We start from the raw sequence: 19,237 nt of genomic DNA, 5'->3' as shown, positions 1-19,237 counted from the left end.
TATGTTCCAGCACTGTGGACACAAAGAGAGCAAGAAAAACAAAGATGCTCGTCTTACTGAACTTATTGTCTAATGGACAGTAAGGACCATATATGAAGAAGTGCAGTTTATTTAGGTCCAGTAAAACTAATTAAATAAGATATGGCCAAGGAAAGGTTCTTTGCTGAAATGAATAGATATGAATGACTTAGGGAAAATTGGTTCAAGATGGCGGAGTAGACGGACATGCTCTCACTCCCTCTTTCGAGAATACCGGAATCACAACTAACTGCTGAACAATCATCTACAGGAAAACACTGGAACTCCTCAGAAAAGATACCCCACATCCAAAGACAAGGAGAAGCCGCAATGAGGTGGTAGGAGGGGCGCTATCATGATAAAATCAAACCCCATAACTGCTGGGTGGGTGACTCACAGACTGGAGAACACTTATACCACAGAAGTCCACCCACTGGAGTGAAGGTTCTGAGCCCCATATCAGGCTTCCCAACCTGGGGGTCTGGCAATGGGAGGAGGAATTCCTACACAATCAGACATTGAAGGTCAGCAGGATTTGGATTTGATTGCAGGACTTCAACAGGACTGGGGGAAACAGAGACTCCACTCTTGGAGGGCACACACAAAGTAGTGTGTGCATTGGGACCCAGGGGAAGGAGCAGTGACGACATAGACTGAACCAGACCTACCTGCTTGTGTTGGAGGGTCCCGGCAGAGGCGGGAGGCAGCTGTGGCTCACCAAGGGACAAGGGCACTGGCAGCAGAAGTTCTGGGAAGTACTCCTTGGTGTGAGCCCGCCCAGAGTCTGCCATTAGCCCCACCAAAGAGCCCAGGTAGGCTCCAGTATTGGGTTGCCTCAGGCCAAACAACCAACAGGGAGGGAACCCAGCCCCACCCATCAGCAGACAAGTGGGTTAAAGTTTTACTGACCTCTGCCCACCAGGGCAACAGCCAGCTCTACCCTCCACCAGTCCCTCCCATCAGGAAACTTCCACAAGCCTCTTAGATAGACTCATCCACCAGAGGGCAGACAGCAGAAGCAAGAAGAACTACAGTCCTGCAGCCTGTGGAACAAAAACCACATTCACAGAAATATAGACAAGGTGAAAAGGCAGAGGGCTATGTACCAGATGAAGGAACAAGATAAAACCCCAGAAAAACAACTAAATGAAATGGAGATAGGCAACCTTACAGAAAAAGAATTCAGAATAATGATAGTGAAGATGATCCAGGACCTTGGAAAAAGAATGGAGGCAAAGATTGAGAAGATGCAAGAAATGTTTAACAAAGATCTAGAAGAATTAAAGAACAAACAGAGATGAACAATACAATAACTGAAATGAAAACTACACTACAAGGAATCAATAGCAGAATAACTGAGGCAGAAGAATGGATAAGTGACCTGGAAGACAGAAGGGTGGAATTCACTGCTATGGAACAGAATAAAGAAAAAAGAATGAAAAGAAATGAAGACAGCCTAAGAGACCTCTGGGACAACATTAAATGCAACAACATTCACATTATAGGGGTCCCAGAAGGAGAAGAGAGAGAAAGGACCCCGGAAAATATTTTAAGAGATGATAGTCGAAAACTTCCCTAACATGGGAAAGGAAATAGCCACTCAAGTACAGGAAGTGCAGAGAGTCCCATACAGGATAAACCCAAGGAGAAACACACAGAGACACATAGTAATGAAATTGGCAAAAATTAAAGACAAAGAAAAATTATTGAAAGCAGCAAGGGAAAAATGACAAATAACATACAAGGGAACTCCCATAAGGTTAACAGCTGATTTCTCAGCAGAAACTCGACAAGCCAGAAGGGAGTGGCATGATATATTTAAACTGATGAAAGGGAAGAACCTACAATCAAGATTACTCTACCCAGCAAGGATCTCATTCAGATTTGATGGAGAAATCAAAAGCTTTACAGACAAGCAAAAGCTAAGAGAATTCAGCACCACCAAACCAGCTCTACAGCAAATGCTAAAGGAACTTCTCTAAGTGGGAAACACAAGAGAAGAAAAGGACCTACAAAAACAAACCCCCCAAAATTAAGAAAATGGTAATAGGAACATACATATCGATAATTCCCTTAAATATGAATGGATTAAATGCTCCAACCAAAAGACACAGGCTTGCTGAATGGGTACAAAAACAAGACCCATATATATGCTGTCTACAAGAGACCCACTTTAGACCTAGGGACACATACAGACTGAAAGTGAGGGGAAGGAAAAAGATATTCCATGCAAATGGAAATCAGAAGAAAGCTGGAGTAGCAATACTGATATCAGATAAAATGCACTTTAAAATAAAGAATGTTACAAGAGATAAGGAAGGACACTGAAAAATGATCAAGGGATCAATCCAAGAAGAAGATAGAACAATTATAAATATATGTGCACCCAACACAGGAGCACCTTAATACATAAGGCAACTGCTAACAGCCATAAAAGAGGAAATTGACAGTAACACAATACTAGTGTTATTGTTATATGATAATAATAACACCTCACACCAATGGACAGATCATCCAGACAGAAAATTAATAAGGAAACACGAGCTTTAAATGACACAATAGACCAGATAGATTTAACTGATATTTATAGGACATTCCATCCAAAAACAGCAGATTACACTTTCTTCTCAAGTGTGCACAGAACATTCTCCAGGATAGATCACATCTTCGGTCACAAATCAAGCCTCAGTAAATTTAAGAAAATTGAAATCATATCAAGAATCTTTTCTGACCACAATGCTGTGAGATTAGAAATGAATTACAGGGAAAAAAAGCGTAAAAGACACAAACACATGGAGGATAAACACGTTACTAAATAACAAAGAGATCACTAAAGAAATCAAAGAGGAAATCAAAAAATACCTAGAGACAAATGACAATGAAAACACGACGATCCAAAACCTATGGGATGCAGCAAAAGCAGTTCTAAGAGGGAAGTTTATAGCTATACAAACCTACCTCAAGAAACAAGAAGGGCTTCCCTGGTGGCGCAGTGGTTGAGAGTCCGCCTGCCGATGCAGGGGACACGGGTTCGTGCCCCGGTCCGGGAGGATCCCACGTGCCGCGGAGCGGCTGGGCCCGTGAGCCATGCCCGCTGGGCTTGTGCGTCCGGAGCCTGTGCTCCGCAGCGGGAGAGGCCACAGCAGTGAGAGGCCCGCGCACAGCAAAAAAAAAAAAAAAAAAAAAAAAGAAACAAGAAAAATTTCAAAACAATCTAACCTTACACCTAAAGGAACTAGAGAAAGAAGAACAAACAAAACCCAAAGTTAGTAGAAGCAATGAAATCGTAAAGATCAGAGCAGAAATAAATGAAATAGAAACAAAGAAAACAATAACAAAGATCAATACAACTAAAAGCTGGTTCTTTGAGAAGATAAACAAAATTGATGAACCATTAGCCAGACTCTTCAAGAAAAAGAGGGAGAGGACTCAAATCAATAGAATTAGAAATGAAAAAGGAGAAGTTACAACAGACATCACAGAAATACAAAGCATCCTAAGAGACTACTACAAGCAACTCTATGCCAATAAAATGGACAAATTCTTAGAAAGGTATAATCTTCCAAGACTGAAACAAGAAGAAATAGAATATATGAACAGACCAATCACAAGTAATGAAATTGAAACTGTGATTAAAAATCTTCCAGTGAGGGCTTCCCTGGTTGCGCAGTGGTTGAGAGTCCGCCTGCTGATGGTCCGGGAAGATCCCACATGCCGCGGAGCAGCTAGGCCCGTGAGCCATGGCCGCTGAGCCTCTGTGTCCGGAGCCTGTGCTCCACAACGGGAGAGGCCAGAACAGTGAGAGGCCCGTGTTTCACAAAAAAAACCCCCAAAAACCCCAAAAAACTTCCAGCGAACAAAAGTCCAGGACCAGATGGCTTCACAGGTGAATTCTATCAAACATTTAGAGAAGAGCTAACACCCATCCTTCTCAAGCTCTTCCAAAAAATTGCAGAGGAAGAAAAACTCTGAAGCTCATTCTATGAGGCTGCCATCACCCTGATACCAAAACCAGACAAAGATACTACAAAAAAAGAAAATTACAGACCAATACCACTGATGAATATAGATGCAAAAATCCTCAACAAAATTCTAGCAAACAGAATCCAACAACACATTAAAAGGATCATACACCATGATCAAGTGGGATTTATCCCAGAGATGAAAGGATTCTTCAATATACTCAATCAGTGAGATACACCATATTAACAAATTGAAGAATAAAAACCATATGATCATCTCAATAGATGCAGAAAAAGCTTTTGACAAAATTCAACACCATTTATGATAAAAACTCTCCAGAAAGTGGGCATAGAGGGAACCTACTTCAACATAATAAAGGCCGTATATGACAAACCCACAGCAAACATCATTCTCAATGGTGAAAAACAGAAAGCTTTTCCTCTAAGATCAGGAATGAGACAAGTATGTCCACTCTCACTACTTTTATTCAACCTATTTTTGGAAGTCCTAGCCATGGCAATCAGAGAAGAAAAAGAGATAAAAGGAATACAAACTGGAAAAGAAGTAAAACTGTCCCTGTTTGCAGATGACATGATACTATACATAGAATGCCACTAGAAAACTGCTGGAGCTAATCAATGAATTTGGTAAAGTTGCAGGATACAAAATGAATGCACAGAGGGGCTTCCCTGGTGGCGCAGTGATTGAGAGTCCGCCTGCCGATGCAGGGGACACGGGTTCGTGCCCCGGTCTGGGAAGATCCCACATGCTACGGAGCGGCTAGGCCCATGAGCCATGGCCGCTGAGCCTGCGCGTCTGGAGCCTGTGCTCCACAACGGGAGAGGACACAACAGTGAGGGGCCCGCGTACTGCCAAAAAAAAAAAAAAAAAAAAAGAAGCACAGAAATCTGCATTCTTATACACTAATGATGAAAAATCTGAAAGAGAAACTAAGGAAACACTCCCATTTACCATTGCAACCAAAAGAATTAAATACCTAGGAATAAATCTACCTAGGGAGACAAAAGACCTGTATGCAGAAAACTATAAGACACTGATGAAAGAAATTAAAGATGATACCAACAGATGGAGAGATATACCATGTTCTTGGATCGGAAGAATCAATATTGTGAAAATGATTATACTACCGAAAGCAATCTACAGGTTCAGTGCAATCCCTATCAAATTACCAATGGCATTTTTTACGGAACTAGAACAGAAAATCTTAAAATTTGTATGGAGACACAAAAGACCCCGAATAACCAAAGCAGTCTTGAAGGGAAAAAACGGAGCTGGAGGAATCAGACTCCCTGACTTCAGACTATACTATAAAGCTACAGTCATCAAGACAATATGGTACTGGCACAAAAACAGAAACATCGATCAATGGAACAAGATAGAAAGCCCAGAGATAAACCCATGCACATATGGTCAACTAATCTATGACAAAGGAGGCAAGGATATACAATGCAGAAAAGACAGTCTCTTCAAAAAGTGGTGCTGGGAAAACTGGACAGCTACATGTAAAAGAATGAAATTAGAACATTCCCTAACACCATACACAAAAATAAACTCAAAATGGATTAGAGACCAAATGTAAGGCCAGACACTATAAAACTCTTAGAGGAAAACATAGGAAGAACACTCTTTGTCATAAATCACAGCAAGATCTTTTTCGATCCACCTCCTAGAGTAATGGAAATAAAAAGAAAAATAAACAAATGGGATCTAATGAAACTTAAAAGCTTTTGCATAGTAAGGGAAACCATAAAGAAGAGGAAAAGACAGCCCTCAGAATGGGAGAAGATTTTTGCAAATGAATCATCGGACAAACGATTAATCTCCAAAATATATAAACAGCTCATGCAGCTCAATATGAAAAAAACAACCCAATCCAAAAATGGGCAGGAGACCTAAATAGACATTTCTTCAAAGAAGACATAAGAAGCATATGAAAAGCTGCTCAACATCACTAATTATTAGAGAAATGCAAATCAAAGATACAGTGATGTATCACCTCACACCAATTAGAATGGGCATCATCAGAAAATCTATAAACAACAAATGCTGGGAGGGTGTGGAGAAAAGGGAACCCTCTTGCACTGTTGGTGGGAATGTCAATTGATACAGCCACTATGGAGAACAGTATGGAGGTTCCTTAAAAAACTAAGGATAGAACTATCATATGACCCAGCAATCCCACTACTGGGCATATACCCTGAGAAAACCATAATTCAACAAGAGTATGTACCACAATGTTCATTGCAGCACTATTTACAATAGCCAAGACATGGAAGCAACCTAAATGCCCATCGACAGACGAATGGATAAAGAAGATGTGGTACATATATATAATGGAATATTACTCAGCCATAAAAAGGAATGAAATTGGGTCATTTGTAGAGATGTGGATGCATCTAGAGACTGTCATATAGAGTGAAGTAAGTCAGAAAGAGAATAACAAATATCATATATTAATGCGTATATGTGGAACCTAGAAAATGGTACAGATGAATTGGTTTGCAGAGCAGAGATTGAGACACAGAGTAGAGAACAAACGTATGGACCCCAAGGGGGGAAAGCGGCATGGGGTGGTGGTTGTGGTGTGATGAACTGGCAGAGTGGGATTGACATGTATACACTGATGTGTATAAAATGGATGACTAATAAGAAAATAAATAAATAAAGATTTTAAAAAAACCAAAAAGAGTTAGAACTGGCCTATCAGTGAGGTAAGGGGCTTGACTTTCTAGTACTGTGCTCTGATACAAGTAAAAGGAAGAGTTCCACATTCTGAAATTGTTTGAACATAGTTCTTTGCATCAGCTAAATATCTGTATCTACAAATAAATAGTATAAATGCCTTTTTTCATAATTCAGCCCAACCCCAGGTTAAGATATCATGCATTCCAAAATAATGAGAATTTTCTATTTTCTTTAATAAAAGTGGTTTTAGGAGTTCAGACTCTAGATTCCTACTGGGTGAATCACGTGTCCCACTTTTGAGAAAAAGAGTTGGACTCAGGATTTCCCCTCACAAGGACAAGAGTGTGGAGGTGATAAGTCAAATGCCACATTCCGGTTTTAGTGTCCTGTAGGATCATGCCTTGACGCATCCTAAAGTTCAGTAGAGACCCTGTGCACTGGATAGAGTCCAGCAGTGTCCATTCTTCAAAGCTGTATTGATGTGAAGTCCCCCAAAAGGCTTCAAGGACTCTGCTTCCCATCTTTGTAATCCAGTTTTGCTTCTCTCTCTTTGCATAAATGCTTCCAGGTATTTTTGCAAGGCTACCAGTTACATTTGACCAATCTGTGCAATGGATCAAAATTAGGAGAGCTGATTCAACTTGGTGACCAAGAAGTCTCCATGCTTTGCAGCCTGCCAAAGGAGAAACTGGATGCAGCAGAGCAAATACTTCATTCCAACCTGGACATTCTGAAGCCGATCTTGGTGAGTAGGATTGCTGTGTGGAGAAGCTTCAAGCACTAATACTTTTGGAATGTGACATTTTTCCTTGGGCAACGTGACTTTGTTTTTGTAGAAATATAGTGCTGGCTGGGAGTTGGAGACATAATTTGGCTCAGTGGTATTCTAACTGTCCTTTCAAACTTTTGGGCCACTTCTCCAAGAGTAAATGGGGGAAGAGTAAGTAGGGCGTGGCTCTGAGTCCAAGTCTAAGGTCCCTTGTGCCTGTTTCAATCAGAGAAAACCTCCTTTTTTATGGTTTTTAACATTGAAAGGGTTCATGTGAAGAAGGAACTCCACAGATTTTTAAAAAAAATTCTCAAAACCATTGATGGGAAGATGGATATCTATTCATTTTTAAAAGCCTATCAGAAAGGAGACATTGAGATGTCTCAGTGGGAAAACCCTGGAATTGGATGGGAGCACACTCAATAATTAGCTTAATCAATGACAAAATTGCATTCACAGAAAAAAATAATCCCAAGAAAGCCCAGTCCATCAGCTGGGAATCACTAGTTCAGAGAAGCAGTCCATGAGAATACATCCAACTATAGGGATGAGTCTGAGCATTCTGGTCGTCTATGTGTTATGTCTTGTTCCAGAACAGGTGTCTTTCTTTGGGTTTCCCTGGAGCTCTGGTGAAATGCCCCTTGAACAACATCCTTTAGCATTCAGTGTTCAGGTTTCCTACTCACCACAGAACTCTCTGATATGTCAGTAGTTTCTTTTAAAACCAGGGAAAAAGCCCTGGAAGAAGGATGTGCCTGGAAAGAGATGTTCCTCATTATAATAGAAAGAAATTGGAATCCTCTGAGACTTTGCACACCATGATTTCTCTAGAGAAAGATGAGCCCTCCTGGGGAACTAAGAAGGTTCTGTTTCTGGACCCTGTACCTGGATGATACCCTAGAATATTCCTTAGAAACACATGCCAGGGTTTTACACTCTTGACTGACCATCAGGGAGTCCTTGTGTCCAGCTTGACGCTCTGATGCTGTAGCTTCTGCCTGAGGTGAAGGTCGTAGTCAGACTGTGACTTTTGGATGCTTCTGTGGCAGGGTTGATGGTAATCCCGTCAGTGTGAAGGGCTTAGGCCTAATGCTTAAGATCTGTTTTTGTTTTATTCCAGAAATAGTATTTTCTGTTTCAGTGGTTGAAAATGTACTGAGTTATTTTCATTGCTCTGTGATTCCACTGGTAATATTTCTAGAGTATAATTTTAGTAAGATATGTTTCTGTATGGAGATGTCTGCAGCCCCAGATAACTGGTTTAAATAACCAGATAAGCTCATCTGTGAAGACACTTGCAGCCTGTTGGCACTTTTTTCATCGCGAGACAGAGGGTCAAAGGTTGTTACAAATGGTAGACCATTTCCTTGGACTGTTTTGGCTGTTTTACTTTATTTCACAACAAGATCGAAATGTTCATCCTTTCAGCTGGGATGATTCAAGACTTTGGAAAGATGGGTGCTTTTAGAAGACATAGTAATTTATTCTGGTGCCCATTCATTGTTTCACTTCTGTTTACTCATTAAACACCTATTGTGTGCACAACCCAGTAAAATCCCTCTAATTATATAATGTCTGAATTATGCTCTAAGTAGAATGATAGTACAGCCTTCATAATCTGACAATCAGCAGCTTAGGGTTCAACTTGAAAATCTCTCCCTAGTTGGGAAAATTAGCGTGATCGAGGACATGGAAATGCACTGTCAAAACTGTCAGCTACATCACAGCCCATCCTGTCGTGCTGTGTTTGTGCCTTGTAGACCAGTTGGTTCGCGGCGGGTGTTGATTAGGGTAGCTGCCATATGCTTCCTGCCCATCTCTCGGGCATAGGAGCATCTCAGGTTCTGCTCCTGCCTGTCAGCTGTTGCTGTGAGATCTTCCTAAAATCAGAAAATGGGGCTCTCGAATTAGAGCATAATGAGTGGCCAGGATGGCTCTGTGTAAAGATGTTTTAGGGGATACCTCTGGGATGAAGTGACTTCCAAACATTTTGAAATGTGACTCTTACAGCGGTGCCTTAATTGGAGCACTAGGGTTGATACTTGATTGACATTAAGCAGCCTTTTGCTTCTGCCACTTGGGTGGAATTTTGACATGGGTGATGGTAGATGGATGTTCCGTGACACCTCGTTGCACATGGGCAGTTAATTGTGCCAAGATATACAACAGGAGCAGCAACCAGCATTGCGGGGGAGGGGAGAGAAACTGTTCTATCCGCACGTGTTTCTGTACTAAAAGTGGGTGTTGAGGAGAGACATGTTTTGAAACATTTCTCCTCTCTTTCTTTCTTTCTTTTTTTTTTTTTTTGATGTGGCTATTTCTCCCTTTTTCAGCCAAAGTATTCTGACACTTTCTCCTGGGTCTCCTTCAGTTCCCTGATGACCACTTGGACCTCAGTATTTTGACAGAAGTGGGGAAGTGTGGCAGAGTAGAAAGGGTGTAGGCCTGGGGTCATCTGCATCTGGGTTTAAATTCTGCCTCAGCATTTTACCAGCTGTGGGACCTTGGATACATTAGATTCTGTAAGCCTCAGATAATGAGGCTTTTACCTACAGATAACATAGTTTACCCTTGGTTGTGACTATTGCTCAGGTATATGAAGAGCCTGGCATAAGGCCTGGCACACATTAGATGCTCAATAAATAGAAGTTAATAATTTAATTGATATGAGTAATATAAATTATATGCTGAAAGCAGTGGCTGGTAAGGTAGAAATTTTCTTTTATAACTCAGTGTTAGAAATCAGTCATACCAAGCAAAGTAATCCTGAAGAATATTTCAATGAAAAATTGCATTCTTTGCTTAGGTATTGCCAAGGCTTCTTATCCTGTAGATTATTTGTTTATGCCTTGGTTATACCTTGCATAAAATGAAGGTATGAATTTTGCATATCAAGGTGTTCACAGGGCTGTATTCCTTTTTGGAGGCTCTGAACATGAATCTGTTTCTGAGCTCATTCGGATTGGTAGCTGATTTCAGTTCCTTGAAGTTGTAGGACTGAGGTCCCTGTTTTCTTCCTGGATGTCAGCTGGGGGCTGGTCTTTACTCATAGAGGCTGCCAGCATTCCTTCTCGTGCTTTTCATATTGTCCCTCCCCAGCCACAGTGGTTTGAGCCCCTCTCATGCTTTAAATCTGATTTTTCCTTCTGCTACATCTCTCTGCTTCCAGCCTGAAAGTTTTTTTGCTTTCAAGGGCTCATGTGATTAGACTGAACCCATCCAGATAATCTAGGATAATCTCTCTATTTTAACATTCATTACTTTTTACATCTGTAAAGTACTTTTTACCAGGTGAAGTAACTGATTGACAGGTTCCAGAGATTAGGGTGTGGACTGCTTTGGGGAGGGCATTCGCTCTGCCATAACTGCCTTTGGATTGGAACATATATTGGAACAATATTTCACTCTGTCTTTGAAGTGTTTCTCCAGTGCCCTTGGCTTTTTTTTATTAGTCCCGTTTCAGCCCTGTGTACTTTTTTGCTCATATTCTGAGAGTGATTCTAAAGTACAGTAGACACTACTCATTAACGTTTGTACTGCACAAACCAAAGAGCAATGACTTTGGGAAGCAGAACATCTCTGAACAAGGCATGAGACATTCATCAACAGAACCAATGCATATGTACTGTCTGTCTACTTTGTACCAGGTACTGTTCTAAGGCGCTGAAGGTTCAGCCATGAACAACGCAGACAAGGTCCATGTGGAGCTTTCATTCCATTGGGCACTGAGAACCAGCTTTAAGGCTGAGACTGGAAACTTGAGGAATTCTTCCTAAGTTCTGGGTTCTGTAAAGTGAGGGCTGCCCTTCCAGCAGCTGCCTGACAACAGTCTTGTCTCCTATGGGACACTGTGAGCCCTAGTGAAAGTCTGTGTGGTTAAGTAGGCTTGGGCTCTAGTCCTGTCTGTGATGTGAAGATGGTGTCTGGTTTTTTTTGTTTGTTTTGTTTTTTTGCGGTACGCGGGCCTCTCACCGTTGTGGCCTCTCCCGTTGTGGAGCACAGGCTCCGGAAGCGCAGGCTCGGTGGCCATGGATCACGGGCCCAGCCGCTCCGTGGCATGTGGGATCTTCCTGGACTGGGGCATGAATCCATGTCCCCTGCATCGGCAGGTGGACTCTCAACCACTGCGCCACCAGGGAAACCCGGTGTCTGGTTTTTGAGGTGAGGAAAATGGTGTCTGATTCGAGTTAGCAAGGACAGGCATGCAGATTGACCTCCATCTTGCTAACATCTTAGACACTGCACGACCGTGTGGCTAGACTGCCTTGACTTATACTTTCATTCAAAAAGGAGAAGTTCTATCTCCATGGAGCAAAGTGTTCTGTTCCTGTGTCTTCCGATGTGTGTAACACATTCTTGCAGAGGCGGAACTCAGTTCATAGGGCAAAGGAGTTAAGGTGAGTGGTGCTCTGAGGTGCCCAGAGGACTAGTGGGCTCACAGCTGGACTGCACAAAGATCGAAGGAGCAGGTGGAGGAGGAGTGAAGAGTTATCCTTGTCTTGAAGGGTCTTTGACTTGATGAGGTGAATATGTAACAGAGTATATCTGAATTTGAATGACCTTTGAAGCAGCACTCACACCAGTCCATCCCCCACCCTCCTAATGTGCTCTTCTCTTTGCTTTTCATTTTTCTTCCATATTTATTGGACACCTAGTTATTATGTGCCAGGAACTGTGCTGGACACTGAGTTGAAATAAAACACCAGCTCAGAAATTAAAGTCAAATTGACTTTGCTAGGTTATTGCATTTTTTATTTTAAGTTTCAGTCTATGACAACTTAGTTAAACTAAGTTTTTGGTGCGGCAAATGCTGCAGCATATATAGAAATATAATGTGTATTATAGAATGTAGGAATATAATGTTGTACATATGAAATTTATATAATATTATAAACCATTGTTACCTCAATTTAAAAAAGAAAAAAATAAAATTCATGTGGAAGGAAAAACCTAGTGAGGATAGAAAGAATATAATGAAGTCATTTATTAGGCCCAGAAAAGATGGCACAGTAGACTTGATCATTCTCAGGCCAGTGCCCCAGACTGTCATGCTTTTAGGAAATGTTTCAATGTTGTGATTAACACATTTTGCAGAAATGGGTAGGAGCTTTTGAGTAATACTCATTTGTCTATTCTTCCCTTGATGATAGCACAGTATCTAGTTGTGATCTAAAAATATTGAATAATACATGAATTCCTGTTAGCTTAACACAGAACATACAGTCTTCACCAAAGGTTTTATTTTCCCTCTTTTTCTCCATTTGCCTTCATACAAGAAAATCTTGCCCCCTGTGGTCAATGGGGACCTGTATGAATTCATAGCCAAGGGAATGTTTTTGGTTAAGAAAAATAGTAGGAGGAATTCCAAACTGTGAATGGCTTACCAGAACTCTTTGGAAATACTATTGGCAAGTTTTTTCTGCCTTTGTCAAGTAAGTATGAGCCGGAGACCTCAGTTAACAGTAGGTGCAGGCCCATGGTTCTCAGACTTCATCGTGTGGCCTCATTTTAAGGCATATTGGCTGGGGTTAATTTTGTTCAAGGAAGTTAGACATCTTTCAGATCTGATAAGTACTCAAGCCAACTTATATTCTTACCCTTCCTTCATTCCTGCCAATCTCCTTTCCTCCTCCCTCTCTCTCTTATCTTTCATCGAATTAAAAAGAAAATTATGAAATAGTTCAAATATATAAAAAGGTACAGAAATAACATAAAGAACACTCATGTACCAACATCCATCATTTTATTATGCCTGCTTTAGATTCTTTTCAAGAAAGAAAACACTACAGATACAGTTTATGTCACCTGTGTATCCCCCTCTTTCCTCAAAGATAACCGTTATCCTGGAGTGGCATATTTTTATGCAACCATATATATATTTGCATTCTGTTAATAACAGTGTAGGGTATTGGTTTGCATGTGTTCATATTGTATAGGTGTGCATGTTGATTTGCAACTTGTCTTTTTCACTCAACGTTATGTTCTTGAGATTTATCAATGTTGATAAATGTGGCATCTGGTTCGTTTTAACTGCTGCATGGTATTCCATTTTTATTCTAAAAAAATTTTTTTAAATTTCTTCTTCCAGTCTTTGGCTTGTTTTTTCCCATTGCTGATGGTATCTTTTTGCGCATAGTTTTTACTTTCAGAAGTTGAAGTCGTTAGTTCCCATTTTTGGTTTGGACTTCTGTATTTTAAGAAGGCCTTCCCTACCTTAGGTTCATAAGTACATTTTCTCCTCTATATCTTTTAAACTTTCATTTTTAGTTTTAGCTTTTCAATATACCAAGAATTTAATTTTGTATAGTGGTATGAGATGAAAAAATTACTGTCTTTTTTTTTTAACATCTTTATTGGAGTATAATTACTTTACAGTGTTGTTAGTTTCTGCTCTATAACAAAGTGAATTAACTATATGTATATATATATATCCCCATATCCCCTCCCTCTTGCATCTCCCTCCCCCCTTGCTATCCCAAGCTGATCTCCCTGTGCTATGTGGCTGCTTCCCACTAGCTATCTGTTTTACATTTGGTAGTATATATATGTCAGTGCTACTCTCTCACTTCATCCCAGCTTACCCTTCCCCCTCCCCCTGTCCTCAAGTCCATTCTCTATGTCTGCATCTTTATTCCTGTACTGCCCCTAGGTTCATCAGAACCATTTTTTTTTTCAGATTCCATATATATGTGTTAGTATACGGTATTTGTTTTTCTCTTTCTGACTTACTTCACTCTGTATGACAGACTCTAGGTCCATCCGACTCACTACAAATAACTCAATTTTGTTTCTTTTTATGGCTAATATTCCATTGTATATATGTGCCACATCTTCTTTATCCATTCTTCTGTTGATGGACACTTAGGTTGCTTCCATTTCCTGGCTATTGTAAATAGTGCTACAGTGAACGTTGTGGTTCATATTTCTTTTTGAATTATGGTTTTCTCAGGGTATATGCCCTGTAGTGGGATTGCTGGGTCATATGGTAGTTCTATTTTTAGTTTTTGAAGGAAACAGCATACTGTTCTCCATAGTGGCTGATCTGATCTTTATGATTTCTTTCCTTCTGCTAACTTTGGGTTTTTTTGTTCTTCTTTCTCTAATTGCTTTAGGTGTAAGGTTAGGTTGTTTATTTGAGATTTTTCTTGTTTCTTGAGGTAGGATTGTATTGCTATAAAATTCCCTCTTAGAACCGCTTTTGCTGCATCCTATAGGTTTTGGGTCATCATGTTTTCATTGTCATTCATTTCTAGGTATTTTTTGATTTCCTTTTGATTTCTTCAGTAATCTCTTGGTTATTTAGTAGCATATTGTTTAGCCTCCATGTGTTTGTGTTTTTTACGGTTTTTTTCCTGTAATTGATATCTAGTCTCATAGCGTTGTTGTCAGAAAAGATACTTGATACGATTTCAATTTTCTTAAATTTACCGAGGCTTGCTTTGTAATCCAAGATACGATCTATCCTGGAGAATGCTCCATGTGCACTTGAGAAGAAAGTGTATTCTGTTGTTTTTGGATGGAATGTCCTAAAAATATCAGTTAAGTCTATCTGGTCTCATGTGTCATTTAAAGCTTGTGTTTCCTTATTTATTTTCATTTTGGGTGATCTGTCCATTGGTGAAAGTGGGGTGTTAAAGTCCCCTACTATGATTGTGTTAGTGTTGATTTCCCCTTTTATGGCTGTTAGCATTTGCCTTATGTATTGAGGTGCTCCTATGTTGGGTGCATAAATGTTTACAATTGTTGTATCTTCTTCTTGGATTGATCCCTTGATCATTATGTAGTGTCCTTCTTTGTCTTTTGTAATAGTCTTTCTTTTAAAAATCTATTTTGTCTGATTTGAGAATTGCTACTGCAGCTTTCTTTTGATTTCCATTTGCATGGAATATCTTTTTCCATCCCCTCACTTTCAGTCTGTATGTGTCCCTAGGTCTGAAGTGGGTCTCTTGTAGACAGCATATATATGGGTCTTGTTTTTGTATCCAATCAGCCAGACTTTGTCTTTTGCTTGGAACATTTAATCCATTTACATTTAAGGTAGGTGATTATCGATATGTATGTTCCTACTACCGTTTTCTTAATTGTTTTGCATTTGTTTTTGTAGGTCTTTTCCTTCCCTTGTGTTTCCTGCCTAGAGAAGTTCCTTTAGCATTTGTTGTAAAGCTTGTTTGGTGGTGCTGAATTCTTAGCTTTTGCTTGTCTGTAAAGCTTTTGATTTCTCCATCAAATCTGAATGAGATCCTTGCTGTGTAGAGTAATCTTGGTTGTAGGTTTTCCCCTTTCATCACTTTAAATATGTCCTGCCACTCCCTTCTGGCTTGCAGAGTTTCTGCTGAAAGATCAGCTGTTAACCTTATGGGGATTCCCTTATATGTTATTTGTTGCTTTTCCCTTGCTGCTTTTAATATTTTTTCTTTGTATTTAATTTTTGATAGTTTGATTAATATGTGTCTTGGCATGTTTCCTCTTGGATTTATCCTGTATGGGACTCTTTGTGCTTCCTGGGCTTGATTGACTGTTTCCTTTCCCATGTTAGGGAAGTTTTCAACTATAATCTCTTCAAATATTTTCTCAGTCCTTTTTTTCTCTTCTTCTTCTGGGACCCCTATAATTCGAATGTTGGTGTGTTTAATGTTGTCTCAGAGGTCTCTGAGACTGTCCTCAATTCCTTTCATTCTTTATTCTGTTCTGTGGCAGTTATTTCCACTATTTTATCTTCCAGGTCACTTATCTGTTCTTCTGTCTCAGTTATTCTACTATTGATTCCTTCTAGAGAATTTTAAAATTTCATTTATTGTGTTTTTTATCATTGTTTGTTTGCTCTTCAGTTCTTCTAGGTCCTTGTTAAATGTTTCTTGTATTTTCTCCATTCTATTTCCAAGATTTTGGATCATCTTTACTATCATTACTCTGAATTCTTTTTCAGGTAGACTGCCTATTTCCTCTTCATTTGTTTGGTCTGGTGGGTTTTTACCTTGCTCCTTCATCTGTTGTGTATTTCTCTGTCCTCTCATTTTGTTTAACTTACTGTGTTTGGGGTCTCTTTTTTGCAGGCTGCAGGTTCATAGTTCCTGTTATTTTTGGTGTCTGCCTCCAGTGGGTGAGGTTGGTTCAGTGGCTTGTGGAGGGGACTGGTGCCTGTGCTCTGGTGGGTGGTGCTGGATCTTGTCTTTATGGTGGGCAGGGCCGCATTTGGTGGTGTGTTTTGGGGTGTCCGTGAACTTAGTATGACTTTAGGCAGCTTCTCTGCTAATGGGTGGAGTTGTGTTCCTGTCTTTCTAGTTGTTTGGCATGGGGCGTCTAGCACTGGAGTTTGCTGGCCATTGGGTGGAGCTGGGTCTTAGTGTTAAGATGGAGATCTCTGGGAGAGCGCTCATTGATTGATATTACATGGAGCTGGGAGGTCTCTGTTCCAGTGTCCTGGACTCAGCCCTCCCACCTCGGAGGCTCAGGCCCGACACCCGGCTGGAGCACCAAGACCCTGCCAGCCGCACGGCTAGGAAGAAAAGGAAGAAAAAAAAAAAAAAAGAACAGCTAGAACCCCAAGCCAAATGGTAAAAGCAAAACTAAACAGAGAAAATCACACAAAGAAACATACATACTCACAAAAAGAGAAAAAAGGATAAAACAAAATAAAAAAATAATAAAAATAGAAAAAATAATAAAAAAGATAAAAAATTTTTAAAAGTAAAAAAAAATGAAGAGAGCAATCAAACCAATAAACAAATCCACTAATGATAACAAGCACTAAAAAGTAAACTAAGATAAACATAAAAGCAAAAACCAATCAGACAGAGAAAGCAAACCCCAAGTCTACAGTTGCTCCCAAACTCCGCTGCCTCTATTTTGGGAGCCTTCATTGTCTTTTCAGGTATTACAGAGATGCAGGTTTATCAAGTTGATTGGGGGGATTTAATCCGCTGCTCCTGAGGCTGCACGGAGAAATTCCCCTTTCTCTTTTTTGTTGGCGCAGCTCCTGGGGTTCAGCTTTGGTTTTGGCCCTGCCTTTGCGTATAGGCCACCCTCAGGCGTCTGTTCTCTGCCCAGACAGGAGGGGATTAAAGCAGCAGCTGATTAGGGTTCTCTTGCTCACTCAGGCCAGGGAAAGGGAGGGGTGCGGTAGTCATAATTGGAATGGAGGGCAAGCCTGTGGCAGCAGAGGCCGGCGTGACGTTGCAGCAGCCTGAGGTGCGCCATGTGTTCTCCCGGGGAGGTTGTCCCTGGGTCACGGGATCCTGGCAGTGGTGTGCTACACAGGCTCCTGGGGGGGTGTGGGTAGTGACCTGCGCTTGCACACAGGATTCTGACTGGCAGTGGCGGCAGCCTTAGCGGTTCATGCCCATCTCTGGGGTCTGAGCTGATAGCCGTGGCTTGTGCCTGTCTCTGGAGCTCGCTTAGGTGGTGCCCTGCCTTCTGTGGGCACACGGAGCAGGAATCCCCTCTCCTCACACACCTGGAAACAATGCTGTGTTGCCTCTCCAGCAGGTCCAGACTTTTCCCCAGACTCCCTCCTGGCTATCTGTGGCACACTAGCCCCCTTCAGGCTGTCTTCACACAGCCAACCTCAGTCCTCTCCCTGGGGTCTGACCTCCAAAGCCTGAGCCTCAGCTCCCAGCCCCTACCCGCCCCAGGGGGTGAGCAAACCAAAAAATTACTATCTTATATGACTAACTACTTGTCTCAGCAGCACTGGTTGAATAGCCCATCCTTTTCCCATTAATTTGTAATATTAAATCTGATTTATGTCAGTCTCCTCTCTGTATTTTATAGTGTCCAAGCACAAAAAAGTGAAATGAAGTCTTGAGCAAAATACCTGGATAATGTAAGATTTAAACTTGATGTTGAATTTGAATTGTGTGTGTTTTTAACCCTGTGATGTCAACCCACACCTATATGTGTAACTCCAATCAGCACTCCTTTGAAAATGGAAATTAGTTTGTACTGATTACAGGTTGCCAATACTTATGTTAATGAATTCTGAGCGTTTAATCTCAAACAATGATTAGTATAAAAAGGATCCAAAAAAAATGGAATTGACTATTCTAGTTATGACTTATGGATGGGTTTGGCCAGTGTTTTTCTCTTTGAGACCAAAACCTGAATCAGTCAATTAAACAACAAACCAAAGTTCAGTCTATTGACAACAAGTTCGTGTAGTAAGATACGGTATTGTGTGGAGTTTGAATATCTAAAGGTCTGAAATCCACAGTAAATGTAATGAGGTCTTTATGTTTATGTCCATGGTTAACTATATTCATGGGTGAGACAGCCATTGCAGTAAGGCCTGCTGTGTGTGTGGAGTTTTGCTGAATTGTGTAGCTTCTAAAACAAGAAGAATAAGCTTGCTCCAAAGTTAAGACACTTAAATGGAAAAACCCGAAGGAAAAATCATTACCCAATGAAGATTTAAATTCATTCAGATGGGGAAGACATATTCTCAAAACAACATGAACTGCTCATTGATTTGTCTCCTTCAGGGGAATGCTTGCTAGTGGGGACAACCGGCCAGTGTTGGGTCTGGGGGTTTAGAGAGCTAGCCTTTTGCACTTGGTGACTTGTGTAAACAATTGGTGTGACGTACCTGGCCGCAGATGCGTTTGGCACTATCTTGGATCCCACGCAAGGCCAGGTAAACTGATTGGCTTCTTGTCACTGCTTCACAATCTGAAGTAGACAGCATCGTGTGGACCAGATATAGAATGCACAAACAGCCACACTCGTGCAAAGAGTACTGTGAAAAAGAGGTGTGAAAAAAAAATTGTCCAGGTGCTGTGCCTCAGT

General features: G+C 40.8%; 1 protein-coding gene across 1 annotated transcript in view; it reads left to right on the top strand.

The window, feature by feature from the left end:
- ABCA1 (ATP binding cassette subfamily A member 1) overlaps window positions 1-19,237 on the top strand; it is a 115,988-nt gene that overhangs the window by 37,169 nt on the left and 59,582 nt on the right. Inside the window, exon 7 of the mRNA XM_065878535.1 lies at window positions 7,256-7,432. Coding sequence (XP_065734607.1) covers window positions 7,256-7,432 — 177 coding nt within the window. The remainder of the gene's footprint in view (window positions 1-7,255; window positions 7,433-19,237) is intronic.

Source organism: Phocoena phocoena, chromosome 6, assembly GCF_963924675.1.
Source record: "Phocoena phocoena chromosome 6, mPhoPho1.1, whole genome shotgun sequence".
NCBI classification, from domain to species: domain Eukaryota; kingdom Metazoa; phylum Chordata; class Mammalia; order Artiodactyla; family Phocoenidae; genus Phocoena; species Phocoena phocoena.
The sequence above is the reverse complement of the archived record's forward strand: the minus strand, read 5'-3'. Positions and strand labels throughout refer to the sequence as shown.